General features: G+C 39.4%; 1 protein-coding gene across 1 annotated transcript in view; it reads left to right on the top strand.

Moving 5' to 3' along the window:
* The window catches only part of LOC139686368 (oxysterol-binding protein-related protein 9), a 360,366-nt gene that overhangs the window by 290,927 nt on the left and 49,595 nt on the right, over window positions 1-19,844 (top strand). Inside the window, exons 7-8 of the mRNA XM_071583557.1 lie at window positions 207-365; window positions 3,568-3,697. Of these exons, the coding sequence (XP_071439658.1) occupies window positions 207-365; window positions 3,568-3,697 (289 nt within the window). The remainder of the gene's footprint in view (window positions 1-206; window positions 366-3,567; window positions 3,698-19,844) is intronic.

Raw genomic sequence — 19,844 nt, 5'->3', positions numbered from 1 at the left:
ATTATGTACTTAGTCTGATAACTAATATACCTTTAAGCATTTAGAACTAAATATACCATGAAAAAAAACTCTCACAGTGCTAGGGGTTTTGTCTTCTGTTTTTGTAAAAAACTTCAAATATTTTTTTAGCCTCTGTTAGGAATTCTCTGCAATGTGAGTAGCAAATTAGAGCATTGCATGATGATTTAATGTTAATTTATTCACAGGTGATATGAATGACAGTGGTGAATCAACACCAAGATCAAACAGTCTCAACTCAGGTGTACCCCCCGTAATCATTCCCTCTGGGGTTCAAGCAGGGATAGAAGTAGGTGCAGAGTGCCTGGAAGGAGCAGCAACAGTGCCTCAAATTAGAAGATCAAGATGTGAGTATTCAGCCATTCACTTTATTCAGTTACCTCTCACACTTCTCATACGGTAAATAGGGTTTGATTACTGTATATTTCAGTTTATATGCAGTCATTGGATAATGGGAACAGCCAATATGTATATATGGAATAAAGTGTCAATTTTTTATTATAAATAATATTCAACAACATTAGGTAGGTTTTGCATGGTCATTTGGATGCAGACTGATCAGTGCTACATTTCCAAACTCCATCCAAAAAGACAACCTGACACCATTACGCTACTTTTAACTATTCTTCAATCCCAAATACTTTGTATCTCCCTTCATTCTGCTTAAAATGCCCAACGTTTTCCTCCCCCTACCTCACTTACCTAATTTTCTTCTCTCCTTCACAGTCTTCAGCATTCCATCACCAATCAAAATACTCTTTATCTACTATTCCTGCCTTCTTTAGACCTCCCCCACCATACCTAGCACTTCTTTTTTTGTTTTCCTCTCTGTCCATTTTACCTTTTCTATCTTTCTCCACACTCACATCTCAAGAGCTTCAATGACCATGTTTCCACTCCATGCAAAGCCACACTCCATTTCAAAGTTTTCACTAATCTTTTCTTAGCATTCTTACTCAATGTCTCTTTCATCAATTCCCCCTCCTCCATAATGCCTCTTTGCCTAATGAAATTCTTTTAATGTCGTCCTTATTGGTTTGACCATTTCGATATAAAACACTTCCAAGATAGGTAAATTCTGCCACCTGCTCGATTTTGTGTGCTCCCATTTTATGGTTTAACTTTGTCTTTTTCCTTCTAAAAAACCTCATAACCTTTATTTTACATACATTGAATCTCATCCCATTATGAGGGTAAAAAAGAAACTTTACATTTCCACAAGAAACTATTATGGAACTAATGTGTTTACTGTGGAAGTGTAAAGTTTCTTTTTTACCCTCATAATGAAGGAATTCCACATAGTAAAACCTGAAACTGTTATGTTTCTCATCCCATAACTATCACACTAGCTTTATGTTGCATTCAGTAGTGATTGTAAACCCTTGGCTGCCTGGCTAAATAAAGCTTGATCATCTGCAAATGTAACTGATTTTCTGAACTTCTCACTTACTTCCATTCCTACCTTCAGTTCTTCTATGCCTTTTTTGCCATTTCCTCCATATGTACGTTGCAAAGCATGTGTGATAATGGACACCTGTCTTCCTTTCCCAACTTTCCACCCCCACATGCAACTCAGAAGTCTGAGACGTGTACAGGTTGTGGATAATTCACTTATCCCTCCAATCTGTCCCCGCAATTTCTAAATTTTTCATTGATTCTACCCAATTTACCCTATCAAGCTCCTTCTCAGAGTCTGTGAAACAAACAAATATATCCTTCTTGTATTCCCTTTTCCTTTCTATTAGTGATCTTATTACTGCTATGGCATCATGCGTACCTCTCCCCTTCCTGAACTGATCATCCCCAAAGTAATCATTTTCCCTCTTCTCTATCCTCTTATTGATGATCCTAAGTACCACCTTAGCTGCATGCAAAATCAAGCTTATTGTACTATAATCCTTACCTATGGTTGCTTTTCCCTTTTTTTGAGATTAGAATTACCACTTATCTGGCAAAATATTTCAGCCAAATTCCTCTCTAATTGTTGCTATTTAGTCCATGAAAACTCTTCCATCTGCTTTTTCCTAAACCCCTGTGCAGCTGCACAGGGACTTGATCTTTCCTCAAGGGCTTATCGAATTTCAATTTTTACATGTCCTTTCTTTCTCACAATCAAGTATATTTGGGTCTGATGTCCCTCTCTATGTCATATTATCTTTAAATGCCTAAACTTGCTAGCCTATTATCTACACCACATTAATCATATATATATTCTTTCCATCTTTCTTAGTTCTATTGATAATTTTATTGCAGTCTCTCAAAACTGTTAAGCTTTGTCCTTCTTACTTCATGGTAGTTCTTTTACCTGTCTGTAAAGTGCACCCATTTCACCCTTCTTCTGTAAACTCTCCTTGTACTTTAGGTCTTTGCAGTAGGCATCATTATGTTATCTTAGTCATTCAATAAGTACTCAGGAACATATAGAAAACATTATTTTGGGTAGATTATGTTTAAAGTTCAACACAATCTCCCTTTAGCTCATTATGCTTTTCCCAGTGTTTCTTCAACTCTTTTAAGTCATCCACAAAGAAAGATTTTGGGAAGTCCTCATATTTGGCATCTGTGTCGGTAATAACATCCTCATTCATTTTCCCCCAAGCCATTTTTTCGAGTATGGGAATAAAAATAAGTCATCGGGGTCCAAATCTGGTGAACACAGTGGATGTTGTAATAATTCAAACTTTAATTGCATAATTTTCTTAATTGAAACTGTGCAAACGACATTCATCTTTTGTGGGCAATGTATGGCCACATTTAAGCTCATTTCCCAAATTGGCAACAGTACAAACATAGGAGCAGATGTGCCCTGAACTTCATCCTAATCAGCTTTGATCTCTTTTGATGTTGAGCCTTTTTTAATAGATGTGTTCAATCAGTGCACTAAACTCATTTTTTTCTTTTTTTAAATAAACATGGAAAAAAGACATCAGTGAACCATAGTGTTGTATTGGCATGTATAGTGATACTCACTTCTATCGTGAAATCCCTATGTCTCTGGTAAATTTCCAGTTGTAGGCATCAAAAATGTTAAGTCTCTAAATGCTAGAGAACAGATAATTTTCAGTTTCTTATCATAAAGAGAATGAATGATGTTGAAATGTCCAGAACAATTTGAAGAAAAACCAAATTTACCCAAGCAATTGAAAGAACACCTAACTAGTATGCCATTCTGGTCTAAAGCAGAAGTTAGACTTGAGCCCTACTAGGGCACCATATGACTACTTGGATAAAAGAGACCTACATATTAATAGATATCTAGTGAAGTCCATATTGTTTCAAAGCATGGTTTACTATCATTTTAAATGTTAGAAAGTGATCCGAGGGAGGGATCGGATAAGAGTTAATTCTTGTGAATAATTATTTGCGCTATATTTTCTATAATGCTACTTACACTGACAGCTACCTACCTTGTATAATGTTGAATTATTAGCAGAAAGGAATAACCTAAATAATATTTGAATAAAAATAAATTCCATTCAGTGTCCATTCAATTCAAGGAATTATTAATTTTGAAATTTCTACAACTATTTCTTTGTCTTTTATTTTCAGCTCATCTGACTGTTGGGGCTGGTGCAGCTTTTGGCATCCCTGAGACATCATATTCTTCATCAGAGGGAGATGATGATGAAGATGATGACTTCTATGATGCTGATGACTATGCCAGTGCTTTGAGTCCTACGTAAGTAAATATCCTTTATTCTTGAAAAAATTAAAACACTAATTATGTACCTGAAGAGGACGTTAATTCAAATCAAAAATAGGTGATTATTTCCAAGAAAGCAAAGAGAAATTTAGTGAATGAGTCTTTCATTATTCTCTTAAAGGTTACTTGCCCAATTAAATTATTGTAATCTGAACTATCAAATTAAGGAACTAGGTTCTTCTATTTCACAAAATACAATTTTTTGCCAGCGTTAAAGAACTCATAGCCTGGTGTATCTGATATGTGCTTTCTAGGTGTGATCTTTTATGGCTGAGCGTAAATTTGCTATACTTTAGGTCGCTCCCTGATATTTCTTAAGATGTGTACCAGTATAATAGTTACTAAAAACCCCAATAGCATAACTCTTCACTGATGCGATGTAATTGATTTTGGTGACTAGATAGCATGAGAGCTGGAGCATGTTGGAGCATGGCTACTGGAATAGGATTTAGGAATTGCATCCAGAACATATATCCAGAATAGAGTCCACGAGGTTAAAGCCAACTTTCAACACTATGGTGTTTTACCTTTGACAAATTCACAGTAACTTCTAATGGAGTCATCTGCTATATGTGGATTACAATGCAATGTCAGAGTGTTAAAATCATTTGCCTTGCGTGGGATTTGAACCCAGATCCTAAGAGCATTATTTTAAACCCTCCTGACCCTCGCTGAGCTTCTTTGCAACAGAAAACACCCAATTGACAAAGTGTATAAGCTGGATATAGTATACAAGGTCTGTTTTTCAAAAAAAAAAGAGGGCACTGTTTGAATAAATACTTGATTTTATTATTTGCCCTTTAATGATGATTATTGCCTTCAAAATACAGCCCTTGGCAGTCGGTACAATGCTACCAACATTTTTTCCTGCTTTCGAATCCCACCTGGAATGCTTCTTTTGGGATAGCCTTTAAGTCTGTGGTACAATTTTGTTAGAAGTCTTCAATAGTTATAAATTGGCATCCTTTCAAGGTGGATTTCAATTTAGGAAAAAAGAAAAGTCAGCTGGAGTAAGATCTGGAGAGTAGGGTGGCTGGGAGATCACCGATGTGCTGTTTTGGCCAGGAACTGAGTAACAATCAATGATGTGTGAACCGATGCATTGTGGGGATCGAGATGGTGCTGGAGCTTACATATTGGCTTCCCATCCAGAGGGCCCGGGTTCAAATCCCGGCGGTGTTGAATATTTTTCAGAGGTATCTCGATCCCTACTTGAGGTGCTTTGTGGAGGGCACTTCGAATGAGTACGCCATCCATCGGATGGGACGTTAAGCTGTGGACCCCTTGGCACCTTTCGTAAAGAGTAGGCTAATGCCAATGCCGGGTTTCTCTCCACCCTTCATCCTTTCCTGTCCATCCCCTATGGCGCAAATGACCTCAGCAGTCGGTCACCTCCCCTAAATACTACTACTACCGATGCATTGTTGTGATGGAAATACCAAGACTTGTTTTTCTACTTTTGTGGTCTCTTCCGCAACATGCATGTCTTAACCTTCTCATAACCTCTATAGTTCTGCCCAGTCACTGTTTGTCCTTGGGTAATATTGAATACGCATAGTGAATAATCCCTTCCCAATCAAAGAAAACAATCAACACCATCTTCATGTTCTATTATGACATCCTAGGTTTTTTTTAGGGTCTAGGGGAAGATGACCACTTTCATTGTGAAAATTCAGCTTTGGTTTCTATATCATTACCATAAACCCAGGTTTTGTCACCTGTTACGATTGATTTTAAGAAACTTTGGTCATTATTTGAACCATCGAACTATTCCTGTCTGATTTCAAGATGTTTTTGCCTCTGTTCATCGATTGACACTAGCAGCACTAATTTGTGGCGCACTGCATGCCCAAAATTTCTGTCAAAATGGTGAAACACGATCCAACACTAATGTCAACTTAATTGTCAATCTCACTGACAATTGACCTATGGTTTGCGTGCATGAAATCATTCACATTGGTGATGTGAGCATCATCTGTTGATTTCCATAGTCGTCCACTTCTCAGTTCTTCATCAGTTGAGATTTGCTCAGACTAGAAGCAGTTGTACCAACAAAAACACCATGCCTGACTCTTAGATTCATTACCAAAAGCCTCTTGAATAATTGCATAATCTTCAGTTTCACTTTTCCCGAGGTTAAAAAAAATTCAATGCACATGCCCTACTTCTCTAACACCTTCATTTTCACCCACCCAAGAATTTGTATAGCAAGCCTGTGCAAGCTCAGACAAGAATCACTATTGCACGGATACAAGTCGTGAAGGGGCCATGAGCAAGGTGATACTTCTCACAGATGCTGCTAGAAGGTGACACCTCACTGATTGTGATCCGTCAAGCAGTTCCCATGGAAGACCAGTCTCATCTTTTTTTTACTGACCTTGTACAAATATCGTTAAATTCTCCTGGGAACATCTCAGATTTAAAAAGAATTCAGTTTTCTCTTCACATTTGGCCAAGCACTAGCAGGAACATTATCAAAAAAGTGACTTTGTACCCAAAATATTGCAAGTAATTCCAAGGGTTCAAAGATGGACACACTTGAACTGATGGAGGTTGTAAGATGATCAGCGCATGCAAATGCTGATCTGTGCAACAAACTAATATTTCCCTAACACCCTTCCCATTCATCACTTTCCTCTAACTCTTCCTTTTGAAGTAGTGTTTTAGAAAAGTTCTAATTAATGTCTCCAAGATTTTACTTTCAAAGGGTATTGTTTAAGGACAAAAGAGATAGCTTTTACATAATCTACAAATCACTGTCAAATTTTTGTCCCAAGGCAATTACGTATTGTATGTGAACTGGTAAAAATCTCATTTCAGCCTTGCCTAGTTGAGGTTAAAGCCCCTGAGAGGTATTTGACTGTTAATTAATCAAGTTTTTAATGTTGAAACATTGTTTCATTAAGCCAGTGCTACCATTCCGAATCAATTTGCTTTGGATCATTAGAACTTGAGCTCTGAGAGGGAGATTAGCCTCCTGACTGTGATTGGTAATATAGGAGTTGACTGTGATTGGTAATATAGGAGTTACCATGTTTTAATTTTAATTGAACCTAGAAAGATGTGTTAATAGGTCATGAAACAGAGAAAATTCAGGTAAGAATAAGAAGGGGAAATTAAAACAATGAAGTAGATCAACTTAAGAGAAAAGTACTTTCAAGGGATAATATTGTCTCACCAATAATGGAGTCAAGCATGACGTGTGAAAGTTGTTGAGACTCATACTGAGGAAGAGCATGGAAGTGGAAAACTAGTTACTTTTCATGATGGTCTAATATTGATAAAAGTTCAGCGCCCTAATTTTTATTTTATCAAATGAAAATAATATTCTTTTTGGTTGATGAGAAAAGTTATGTGTCTGTCAAAAATTAGAATTTTTAAAATTGGATTTTTTATAACTAATGGAAAAGCTTACAAGGAAGGAGATGATAAATCCTCAAAAATTAATGATTGGTATGTAAATAGGCAAGGTCCCCAAGGTAGAGACTATAGCAGGACTGTCAAAATCACTTGCCCACAAAGCAATACTCCCCCTCTCATTTACATACAATAATTGTCTCTTGATAAAAATTTGACTGTAATATGTGGATTATATAGTATAAAAGCTATCGCTTTTTTTCTTAGACTTTGCTCTTTGAAAGTAGAATCTTGGAAATATGTGTAAGCAATTCCCGAATCGTTATCTCATTTATACTGGAAGTAGTGTACGGTATATCAGTAGGAAAGATTTTTATGGGTTAGCCTTATAGATTTAGTAGGTTTCATGGTGTGAATGGATTAATTTCAAATGTGTCCCATGTTTCCGTAGCTTGGTTTGTCCTTATTTTCCTTCTCTTCATTTTGCTCTTTTCTGACTTACCCAATAGTCCTCAAGAATTCAATAGAAATATGTTCACACATGATTGTTAATTGAATTATTAATTAACTCTTGTTTTTTCGTGTGCTTCTTTTGTTAGTACTTCAGGGTAAGACGTCGTTCTAGATAAAAGAGAGCAGTCCGGTTAAATCTTGGGATTTGCCTGCCTTGACATGCTTTCATATCAACTTCACTCACGAGGACTTATCTTTCGCCAGCTATCACTAAAAACCGGAAGGTAATATCATTTGAACTCGCTTAGCGTCATCTGATCCCTGGGAAACCGTCGAACTTCGAGGAAAAGCATGGGTTATCAATGGAAATTGCATGCGGAGGAAAACTTTGATTGGCGGTTGATCCTTTGCCTCCCGATTCATATTCCTGAGATTTTTCTTTGCGCAACTTACAGGATACATTGATGTGTACATAATTATTTCCATCAGCCCAGAGGAGCCTCGGTAGAGGAGCAATAATACATTGGCAGATGAATATGAGGAGTTAAACTTTTCTACGAGCGAGGGTCACGGCCGAAAATTCCGCAGTTCTTTGTCATGTTCTCAAAATCTACGGGAATGAATGTTCACTAGTAATTTATTATGTCTCTAAATCTGTGATATCAATTACTTTGCTGCTAAGATTATGAAAATTCTCGTATTTTCGTTAATTAAAGTTGACTGCACACACCGGCCCGGTTAATCCCGCCGGGTAGCAAGCAGTACCCGGAAGTCGAGCGAAAGTTTGCCCACACACCTCGCGACTCTTCTGTGAGGCACGGATTTACATTTGGAGAAGTATCATAAAATTTAGAAAAGAGACTGAATAGAACAATGGAGACGGGCGTTTTATTTTTGCATAAATTTACAGTGGCTACAATATATTTAGACCGATACGACATATAGTAGACGCTTTCCTGCGTGAAGTTTTTTATTTTTCTATCGGTAAATTCGACCACTGTCATTGCTTTATATTATAATTATTACAAGCTTGCTCTCGGTAAAATTCTCCAAATTACCTAAAATACCCATCAATTTTTACAGTTCATCACTCTTTCTAGTTTTCTACTCGATTTCCCACAAACGTACTTAATCGAATGAAAAGTATTCAATATTAGGAGTTGACCAATAAAAATGTTCAGGAACAGCTGAATTAAGTAACCCAACCACTGGCTCCTAATTATATTTAAATTTACGGTGCAATGTGACCTCATGGCTCATATAATTTACCTTCTCTTCACAAGATAGCTGAGAATTTTAACTAAACAGGGGTAGCGATCCAAAATAAAGAAACGAAATATAAACTTAGGAAACCCTTGGTTAGAATACAAAGCTGCGGAAATGAATGCGCAGTCATTCATCCGTTAAATTTATTAATTGCCAGAAGGTGACAACCTCGTCTACTAGTTTTGTTAAAATTAAGTAGAGATTGTATTACAAAAAATTCGTATTTCCTTTTCAAGAGAATGTTGAGTTGGGATAAAGAAATTCTAAAAGAAACCTTTATGATAGCTGGTTGATCCTCTTTTTATTATTTCCTTCTATGTCGAATCTTTATTGGTTTGATTAATAATTCCCCTGCCTTGTCGTTTATAGTGTTGCTCGGCCCTTCACCTTTCATTACAGCGAGCCCGTTTCTCCCTTCCATTGCAGATTCTCCATGTCCTTTCGCAGAGTCTTTCCCCGCGTTATTTTAGCACATATTTGTTTCCCAACTACTTATTAAAGCAGCTTGTTGCTATAAAAATATAACACGGTCTAAAGGAGTGACCCGATTTGTTTGTGGGCTTGATGCGGACGGGAGTGAGTCATTGAGGAAGGCATTCACATTTTTATTCCTGTTCGAATGAACAGGATCACTTTGGCCCTTACCTGTTATCATCACTCTCAAATGAGTTTTTGATGATTTGAGTAACACTGTTCGTTCCGACGACCCTCAAATGACACATTCACGGCGTTTCCACCGAAAATCATCATACAGCGATGGAATGTGTGTTGCTGCCAATCGGAGTTATTCTTCTCCATCCCTGCCCCACCTCTCTCAGGGACCGTTGCTCGGGAAATGCTGCAGTAGAATGTTTCTCAAGGTATTGCTTATATTGCGCAAATCCGTTTCAAGTGTACACAGTTATTCCGAAAAGTTGTCTCGAATTAAAAACTATATAACTTAAGGATAAATCAATGTAGCACACGCATTATATGGGCATACATACTTGTAACCGCACGATGCCGTCTCGTAGTTAGTCTGCCATGCAAAGGGTGTTCGTGGATAGTCCACAACTAATGAGTAGCCTAACTAATTACTTCTAAATTTCAAGGGTTCGGTTTCTCACAGTCTTCATTTCGTGATGATTGCTGCTACCCAGTTTCTCTTCATTTTGTTCAAAACACTTCTCCCTTTCTTCCACCAATACGTTTACCTAACATCTCTTTTATCTTTCGATGGACAGCAGCGTTTTCATATCTCATCTGTCTTTTCTTTTCGTGGCACTTATTCACACCTTTTATATCTGGATAATTGAAAATGTCCACCCCTTTACATTCCCACGTTCCAATTGAGTCTCAAGCCCTCCAATCTTTATTTCCTTCATGGCCATGAGTGTACCGATTTGGCGGCTTTTTGGTATGCTGTGCTAAATTACTCTACAGTCTTACGGGCTAAGCATTATTACGAGTGCAATTTTAACCCCCCGCCTACATTAAGTATCTTAAAAGACATGTATTGTAAAGTACCATTTTCAGTTCCTTTAATATGATCATTCGTAGCTTTTTTTAGCGAGCGTGTACGTGACCGTGAACGCGGAGTAATGGCGATGGGTGTCCCACTGTGCATGCGTGGAGTCCAGGCTGAGCGATATGCATTGTCGGATCTATGAGACGTGTCTGCTGTGTGTTCCCTCAATGAACGTCCCCTTTAAAGTCGTCCTCTCGGCCTTCGATCCATGGGATCGTGCTGATTGCCAATTGCAGCTGCATTTCTTGCGCTGCATTTTCGTTTTTTCGCGAATCACGTAAAAAGGTAGGGTTGCGATGCAGTTCAACGACGAAATAAGTTTCTACGTGTTAATGTTTTTTTCGTTAGATCTGCGCGTTTCTAAGGGATGTTGCGGCGTGGTGTCGTAATGGGTTGAGCGTTCATCTCCTGAATGGGACGAATTCCCTTAATTTCAAATCCGGAAATTACTTCTGACACCTCCAGCTAAGATTATAGCGTTGTGATTTTATGGACGCTATAACTATTTGGGAAATTGCCGGGGGCACAGGGAAAAGAATTGCCTCCTTCCGAGACTTACCTTTCGATTTGATTTCTGTGGATGGTGAAAGGAGGGTACGGGGATGCTCCTTGGATGTCCGTGTTGCGAATCATAGAACCATTATGGCCAGCGGAGGAGCGGTTTAATCTCATCGAGTTGGTGCATGTATATTGGCGTGGACAAACAAACCCTCTTGACGCAAACTCGCTCAACACGAAACTCACATTAGTGCAGGTTTCCGGCTGAAGGGAGTAGTTGTTACAAAAAAATACTCGTGTTAACATGAGTTTGTTAATTAGAGAGGGACGAAGGGGAATGTTGGAGAGAGACCTATCGTCAGCGAGGCATAATTCCATGGTTGGCGAATCTTTGGTACACGTGCCGTTGCTCTTGCGCCCAAGCGCCCCTTCGCTGTATGGTGTACCCTCTGGGTACACCATACAGCGAAGGCATTGATCAGCTGTCTGAATGTCTTCAAAACTTTCCAAGCAGGAAGATTTTTTATGGACGAACGGAACCAATAAAAAACTTTGTTAACTCCACTTGAAATCCTCTGTAAAATCAACTCGAAATCCATGGCATCTATAAACAATTATAGATCCTAATAAAACTTGCTATGAACAAAAGCTAAGATGAATAGCGTTTGGCTGAGGATTATAATTATGTGTCTTTTGTTATGCGATATGGTAGTATGATACGATGTGGAATAGCATATTCAGTTCTGAGGTCCTGATTTTCAAAGATAACGATCCTATTAACGACAAAAATAATTAGGATCATAAAATTATTTATGATAATAAGTGGACAATGACGCATCCATGGCATACATAATTCAACAAAGGTAAAAACAAACCTTCATGAGCTTATTTGAACATAATATTATTTTAGCTCCGTAAAATTCAATACCTGCTGAATTTATCGTGACGAGAAAATATAATGCTCTTAATTTTGTAGGATAATAGTGAAATTAGTTTCGTGTGAAATGATTTGAACGCCTTACAGTTTTTTGTTCTGCCAATACTTTTGATACTTCATTTTATTTTTTCTTATCATTATTTACTCTTATTTATAGTTTTCATTGTTAATTCGTTTCCTATTTTAAAAATCGTTTTAGGTAAAAGATTAAGACTCATGAATTCGTCATTTAAAATGGACATAAGCTCATTCTATATTTTGGAATATCTCGGGTTTTATCGGATTTTATCGTTAGCGGTACTCATAAATTTCCTTTATTCGAGGCGAGTGATCATCATTAGTTATTTTCTGGGATATGCGCCATCGTAGAACTGAATTTTATTAACTTAGCTGATGAAGGAGCTGTTTTCCGTACTATACGCTTAGATTCGTGTATGAATTTGAGAATATGTTGACATTCGGCCGTAATTTGACTCGCAAAAATCTAAGTTTATTTCCAAGCTATTCGCTTCGTTCTTGTTTCCATACTTGCGGTAAATTCAGAGGATTCAGAGCGTTTTTTCGTCTCCCACAACAAGCCGGTAGCGACGACCCGAATGGGCTTAAAATAGCGTCATATTCTATGCGAAGAACTTATTGATTTTTAGAACATTATCATTCAGTGTCGAAAATGAATACAAATGCCCTGTTTCGGTACCGTCTGGTTTGTATGTATTTTTTATCTAAGTCTTTTTCTTGGGATTCAGTGAAGGGGAGAATCGAAGAATTTCCTCTTAAATATCCAAGCGACATATTTACGGATTCGACCTTAGCTCCGCCCAAGAGTTCGACATGGAAACCAACTCAGGGCACGTAGGCGAAGGGGCTTTAGAGGGCGCAGTGATTTTAGGGTGAAATAAATGGGAATTTAACTTCGGGTATAACTGCTGTAATCGAATTTACGTATGACGATATAGAATTTACTAAATGAAATTGGGGAAATGCCAAATACTATCTGCTTTTCATAAGGTTTTCGAAACTTGGTAATTATTGTAAAGGTTCCTACCTGATTTGCATCACCTAGTTTTTGATATTCTATTCCCCCCTCCCCCGGTATGTTAATAACAGTCGCCCCTTATTCACCTCCTCAAACCAGTAAATTTTTCCGTTCTGTCCTCTTATTGTGAAGAAATTCGATACGTATAAGATTGATAGCATTAAAAATTTTGATCCGAATCGTCAAAAGTGTCTACTTTCTTGAAGTTCTTTTTGGAATAATATTATTTTGATGAATACATTTTAAGCCAGCGCAACAAACAACATATTAAAAAAATTATTTAGGTAAAAACGCATTATCTAAATAAGGTATTTCTTTTCTCAATAATGAAAAGGAATGCTTTTCCAATCTCATCAACCCAAGTCTCGACGTCGTTTATGTTCCGAAGTGACCCAACGCACGTAACCCTCGCCTTTCAACCCCAACTGGGCGACGACCTTTATATATGGCCCTTAATCAGTAGTGCATTCAGAATTCATCTGGACTGGTTGACCGTCCTACTTCTATAACTATATCTTGTAGCCTTTGTTGTCCTTTGGATTTTTAAAATTACCGGTGTGCATAATTTATATTATTATTATTATTATAAGGCAATCTACCGGTTAAGGTAGGTTTTTGGATGGACACAGCTTCTAAATAAATATTTTGTGACTCCTAACAAAACACAAAATCCAGCAACCTACTCTACATCAGGTCCCTCTTCATCTCTGAGTACTTTCTTCCTCCCTTCATCCCGTCCAACATCCCTATCCTGTTCCTTCCCTTTCCTCGTTCGCCTAACATTCTCTCCTCTATTACATCCATACTCAACGTCCCTCTCATCAACTCCCACCTTCTTGTGAAAGCCTCTTCGCCTAGCGTAATTCTTCTCCTTACGTTCCTACTACTTTGACCGTGTTGGTCCATAACACTTCCGAGATACGTAAACTGTTCTACCTGCTCTAGTTTTTGCCCTCCTATTTTAATGTTTAGCTTAGCCTTTTTCTTCCTAGAAAATCGCATAATCTTTGTTTTAATAATATTGATTCCCAGCCCATATCTATCGTACTGAATTTCTGAGTCACTCGGCAATCTTGCAACCCCTTGGCTGACTGACAAACTAAAGCATGGTCATCGGCAAACCTAACTCATTTTACGAATTCCCTGCTGGCTTTCATTCCTATCTCCAGTTCTTCCCATGCCTCTTAAGCCACGTCCTCCACATATACGAGGGTCATCCGGAAAGTAGTACCCGTTCGTGCCGCATGAAGTGCTGACGACGCGAGTAGCCGCTGGACGAGGTCAGATAGCTTCAGTGGCTTGTCTGCCTTCTCTGAGCCAAGTTGCGTGACGCTAGCATTGCCTGTGTTGTTTCTGTGATTGTTTACAATGTTTAAAAAAATTGAGAACGCCGCCAGTTGTGAAGTGAGGGCAGTGATTAAATTCCTCAATGCAAGAAACGTTCGCCCATGTGATATTCATCGCCAATTAAAGGAGGTGTATGGAGACAATGTAATGGACGAGTCGTCTGTTCGGCGGTGGTGTCGCAACTTCAACATGGGGAGGGGGAACACACACGACGATGAGCGTTCGGGGAGACCGTCTGTCATTACAGACCAACTGGTGAGCTCAGTTGACGAATTCGTGAGGAACGATCGGCGCGTCACAATTGATGACATCTGTGAGCATTTTCCCAATGTTTCTCGAACAATTGTTCATGAAATTGTTAAACACCATCTGCATTATGCAAAAATTTGTGCAAGATGGGTCCCTCGCGTATCTCAATGAGCTGGCGGCGAAGGACTATGCAGCAGGAATACAGAAACTTGTCACACGTTATGACAAATGCCTTAATTTGCTTGGAGATTATGTTGTTTAAAGTATCCTCTTTCAAATAAAATTTTTTATGTTTGTTAATATTTACTTTTGTGTCTTTATTTCACGAACGGGTACTACTTTCCGGATGACCCTCGTACGTTGAACAGCACAGGTGATGACGGAAAACCCTGCCTTTTGCCTCTTCCTAACACTGCCCATCTGGACTTTTCGTTCCAAACTCCCACCTTAACAGTCTTAGATGCACAGGTTGCAGATTAGCCTCCTGTCCCTCCAATTAATTCCTATTTTCTGCAATATACTCATTCTTTTTCCCAATTCACCGTACAAAAACGCCTTTTTCAAAATCTACGAAATAGGCAAATATGTCCGGATTTAATTCTATATTCCTCTCGATTTGTGATTTCATGACTGCAATGGCATCACTCGTGCCGCTCCCATCCCCCTAGAAATACCTCTCCTAGAATTTCATAACCCGACACTAAACGACATTAATCAAGCCAGGAGCACTCTACAAATCAAATGCACTCAATCTCCGACAAAAAACGCTAAGAGAGCAATTAGTAGTCAAATAATGTTAAATCACGAGAAAGACCTCGTAATAATTAGGATAATCAATTCTACAAGGCCGTGATGCTCTCAGAGTATTGACCCAAATGTGGGGAGAGATTTCAGGAAGAAGAGAGAAAGACCATCCTGCATATAAGTATGGTCAGAGCAACGGGAACATACTCGTTGCGTATGGAAGAATGCTGGGTCAACGGAAAAGCAAAACGTTGGTTACGAGTGGCTTTCCTTTCGTGAAGAGACCTCACCATCCTGGTGCCGAATTTGTTAAGTAAACGAGAACAAGACACTATCATTTCTTCGTGACCGTAATTACCTCCATCCCGGGTCCTTTGTCTAGTCGGACGGAACACTTGCCAGCGTCATTTAGAATGTCCCCGTCGCCAAAAATTGAAGGTGATGGGTTAACTCCATTCGAACCTGCACTTTCGAAGGCGCGCATGGAGAACAGGAGGGGTTACGAGCCGGACTGAAGCCTCCTCCTCCAAATGTAAATGTGTGATGAATCGTTCGTGCTTTTAAAAATTCCGGAAGAGGTCGCTTTGCGACGGTTGGCTCGTTTTGCATAATCTCTAACACGAAGAGTGTTCGCTCTGAACGTTGTCCTTTTTCTATCTCTTGCACCGTTTTTCGCACGTCTTTCCCCTCCTCAGGTTGGTGTTCTAGATGCGCGCACGTTTTAGCTTTCGAGAATAACTAAAATCGTACGACATTTCCAAATGATTGAAAAAGTTGCCATGCTACGGAGATTAAGACTTTAGGAATTGCATTCGAATGTTGGTCGTTTTAAGAACCTTAATGTATCCCACTGAGCAGGGGTTGCTAATTTTTTCTCTTCCATTATCTGTACTGGTAGTGTCGTGTATTCCCATCGCGAGAGACCAGATTCGAATGCTAGCTGTGGCGGAGGTTTCGGTGGTGTTCAAATCCCTTTCATGGGGAGCCGCGTGCTAAGGACTTCTAGTGGAGTTCTTCGTCCATGACATTGGACACTTCACGTCCTCTGGAACCCGTAGCACCTTTTGTGCATTGTTGACTAATACCGTCGCTCTATTCCATTCATCTCCCCTCATGCATCTGATCCCTCTAGAATTTATTACTTCCTCTCTATCCCTAATGACCCAAATCACTTCGGTTATCGGTCGCTCCGCCTCCCAGGCTAATAAATATTATCACTTCGATATTCATATTGAGGAAGTAGTGCCCTCAGGCGTTATGTAGTTCTAGTAATTTTTAATTGTATAGTGTAATGTAATTGTTAATAGCTTATCGTGATATAATCGCCAATAGCATAGCGTGAAATGATTTTGACGGCATAGAGAATGTAGTTGTCAATTGCGAAGCGTTATTGAAAAAAAAGTTCGGGTTTTATTACTCTTTTCAATTCTGTTCTCATCTGATTAAAACTCGGGAAGTGAATTTCGTAGCTGGCTCATTCAGTCGCAAGATTGGTTGACTGCAGCCTCAAGTTTGTCTCTATTCGACGCTACTTCTCTTACGACAAATTTTCCACCCCATCATTCTTCATTTAGCCGACATATTTGCCCTTCGGTTTTTCTTCAGAGACCTTTTTTATTTCTCGTCTTTATTTTCTTAGTAACTCCATCGTTTCAAGGTGTTCCCAATCCATTTAATCTATCTCATTCCTATATTACTCATTTCTCGTTGTATTGTTTGTCCACTACCTCCGTATGCTTCATAGTTTCATGTCTCATGTACGTAATCACTATTACCTTCCTCTGACGGGTGCTCCTGGGATCGGAAGCTCCTCCTCTTCCCGTAGTTCTCGCGTCTCACCTCGGCAATGCCCCGCGGCGTGAATGCATCGCGTGCGCAGTGATAGCCATATCTTCTCGGAGTGTATGTAGTAGTTGCCTCGCCATTAAATACCCATTTAGCCCGAATTCTTCTGCGCCTAATGGCTTTAGGACTTTGGCGCTCTGTGCTCATTTTATATGTGTATTTCACTGCTTCCGTAGTAGGTTATAGATTCCATTATAAAAAGAACAAATCTAAGCTAATATTAAGTGTAAGCATAAGCACGCTATCTGACATTAAGTTTCTCGCTCAAATATACCAGGGTTCCCGCCAGCTATCGAATCATTTCTATAATCATCTATTAATGGCTTTGGAGTTTAGCTGACGCGTGCGTTAGTTGCATGCATGAGTGCAGTTGTTGCGAAATAAATGTTATCAGCCTGGATATCGACATTCGAGAAATGAATAGGATGGAACTTCGTTGCGTGCATGATTTCCGATTCCACGGAACTTCGGATATCTAGAGTGTTAATTAATATACGCCTTTTTCCTCTTATAATTAGGCTTAATACGATCCAGCGCTTTCTCTGCATTTTTGCTGCATTTCTATTGAAAGTAAAATCATTCTTTTTTTCTTCCATTCGTTATTTAAACTTATCATGAGAGCATCGTATATTTCTTCCTTTGTCATTAAAATCGTCTCACTTTTTCCCACGGCCTCTTCGCGCTGGACGCAAGGGGACAAAATTAGGCACGTCTTTTGCCATAATTGTTAATTTGCATGAGAAAAGGACGAAGGTCGTATTCCGCATTCGAGCCCCTTACGGAAACGGAGCCTTCTCTGACCATTGCTCTATATGTTATTTAAGTCGAGGATGACTTCTTGGATTTTTATGACGGCTTTTCCTTCACTCTTAGAGATAGTTCCTCGAAGGCCTTCATTCCAAACTTTCCTTTAGTTTCGAGCGCCCGGAGGATCTGTGCTGCGGGAACTAAAGGGAGAAGTAGAGGATATTGGCATCAAGGGGAAAATATCTGTTGTGACATCGCTTTCAACTTTGGGTGGATAGAATATGACAGGGAGTGAATTCAGCTCGAGTCCCGCCGATTGCCAAATTCGCCGTATGCGGTCGATATTCTGGCGCTATCTACCTTCATTATAGAAGCTATTCATATTGTGGCGTAGTACTTAAAGCCTTAATTCTGATACAACTCAATGTGTGTGGCATAAATTTCTTTGGTCGCGTTCTGTCACTATAGTAGCAGTATTTAGGGGAGCCAACCGACAGATGAGGTCATGTGCGCTATTAGGGATGGACAGGAAAGGATGAAAGATGGAGAGAAACCCGGCGTCATAATTAACATACTCTTGTGGAAAGGCGCCTAGGGGTCCGCAGGTTAACGGCCTTTCCGACGGACGGCGTACTCTCTCAAAGTGCCCTAAACAAATCACCTCAAGTGGAGCTCGAGATACCACTGAAAAGTATTCAACACCGCCGGGATTTGAACCTGGGCCCTATGGGTGGGAAGCCAGTACGTTAGCCCCCACACCATCTCGATCCCCCTCTGTCAGTATTTAGGATGTATACGAATATATATACGAGGGTCATCCGGAAAGTAGTACCCGTTCGTGAAATAAAGACACAAAAGTAAATATTAACAAACATAAAAAATTTTATTTGAAAGAGGATACTTTAAACAACATAATCTCCAAGCAAATTAAGGCATTTGTCATAACGTGTGACAAGTTTCTGTATTCCTGCTGCATAGTCCTTCGCCGCCAGCTCATTGAGATACGCGAGGGACCCATCTTGCACAAATTTTTGCATAATGCAGATGGTGTTTAACAATTTCATGAACAATTGTTCGAGAAACATTGGGAAAATGCTCACAGATGTCATCAATTGTGACGCGCCGATCGTTCCTCACGAATTCGTCAACTGAGCTCACCAGTTGGTCTGTAATGACAGACGGTCTCCCCGAACGCTCATCGTCGTGTGTGTTCCCCCTCCCCATGTTGAAGTTGCGACACCACCGCCGAACAGACGACTCGTCCATTACATTGTCTCCATACACCTCCTTTAATTGGCGATGAATATCACATGGGCGAACGTTTCTTGCATTGAGGAATTTAATCACTGCCCTCACTTCACAACTGGCGGCGTTCTCAATTTTTTTAAACATTGTAAACAATCACAGAAACAACACAGGCAATGCTAGCGTCACGCAACTTGGCTCAGAGAAGGCAGACAAGCCACTGAAGCTATCTGACCTCGTCCAGCGGCTACTCGCGTCGTCAGCACTTCATGCGGCACGAACGGGTACTACTTTCCGGATGACCCTCGTGTGTGTGTGTGTGTGTGTATATATATATATAATATAGCTATTCTCAGGCGAAATCAAACATATTGAATGCTCTGAAATTTTCCGGCTATATGCTTGTTTTTTAATGAGTTATTGCACATGCCCCTCTCTGAAATAATTTAATCATCAACAAAAGGAACCATTTCACCGTTTTGATTACATCAGCATGTGCTTCCTCCGGTGCAAACGAAATATTACCAGGTTACCCTCGACGTCCCGCTGCAAGTAAATAATGATTAACTGCATTAATTTAAATTTAGCAAGTTAATTATTCTGGACTTATTATAATAAATTGGTACAAACATAATTTAGGTATTAGGCTCACTTCCAGTTGCATTGATTTGAAATAAAGGATCCTATCAAATTTCGCCAGAATTAGTGTATTCTTTCTCGAGAGTTTGTGCGTTCAACATGCCAGTGACACCATTCCCTTGAAGGGCATCAGCTGTGAATTGCTAGGCCGAACATTGGAACATTCCGAATCAGAAGGTGTCGTATATTCTTGCTCTTCTCTCTCTCCAGACCTGTTTTCGCTTTTCGTGCATACCCGCAGCGAGAGGGCGAT

Source organism: Hetaerina americana, unplaced genomic scaffold (assembly GCF_022747635.1).
Source record: "Hetaerina americana unplaced genomic scaffold, ioHetAmer1.1.p SCAF_14, whole genome shotgun sequence".
Taxonomy (NCBI): Eukaryota; Metazoa; Arthropoda; class Insecta; order Odonata; family Calopterygidae; genus Hetaerina; species Hetaerina americana.
Note: the sequence above shows the minus strand (reverse complement) of the source record. Positions and strands in the feature narration are given on the sequence as shown.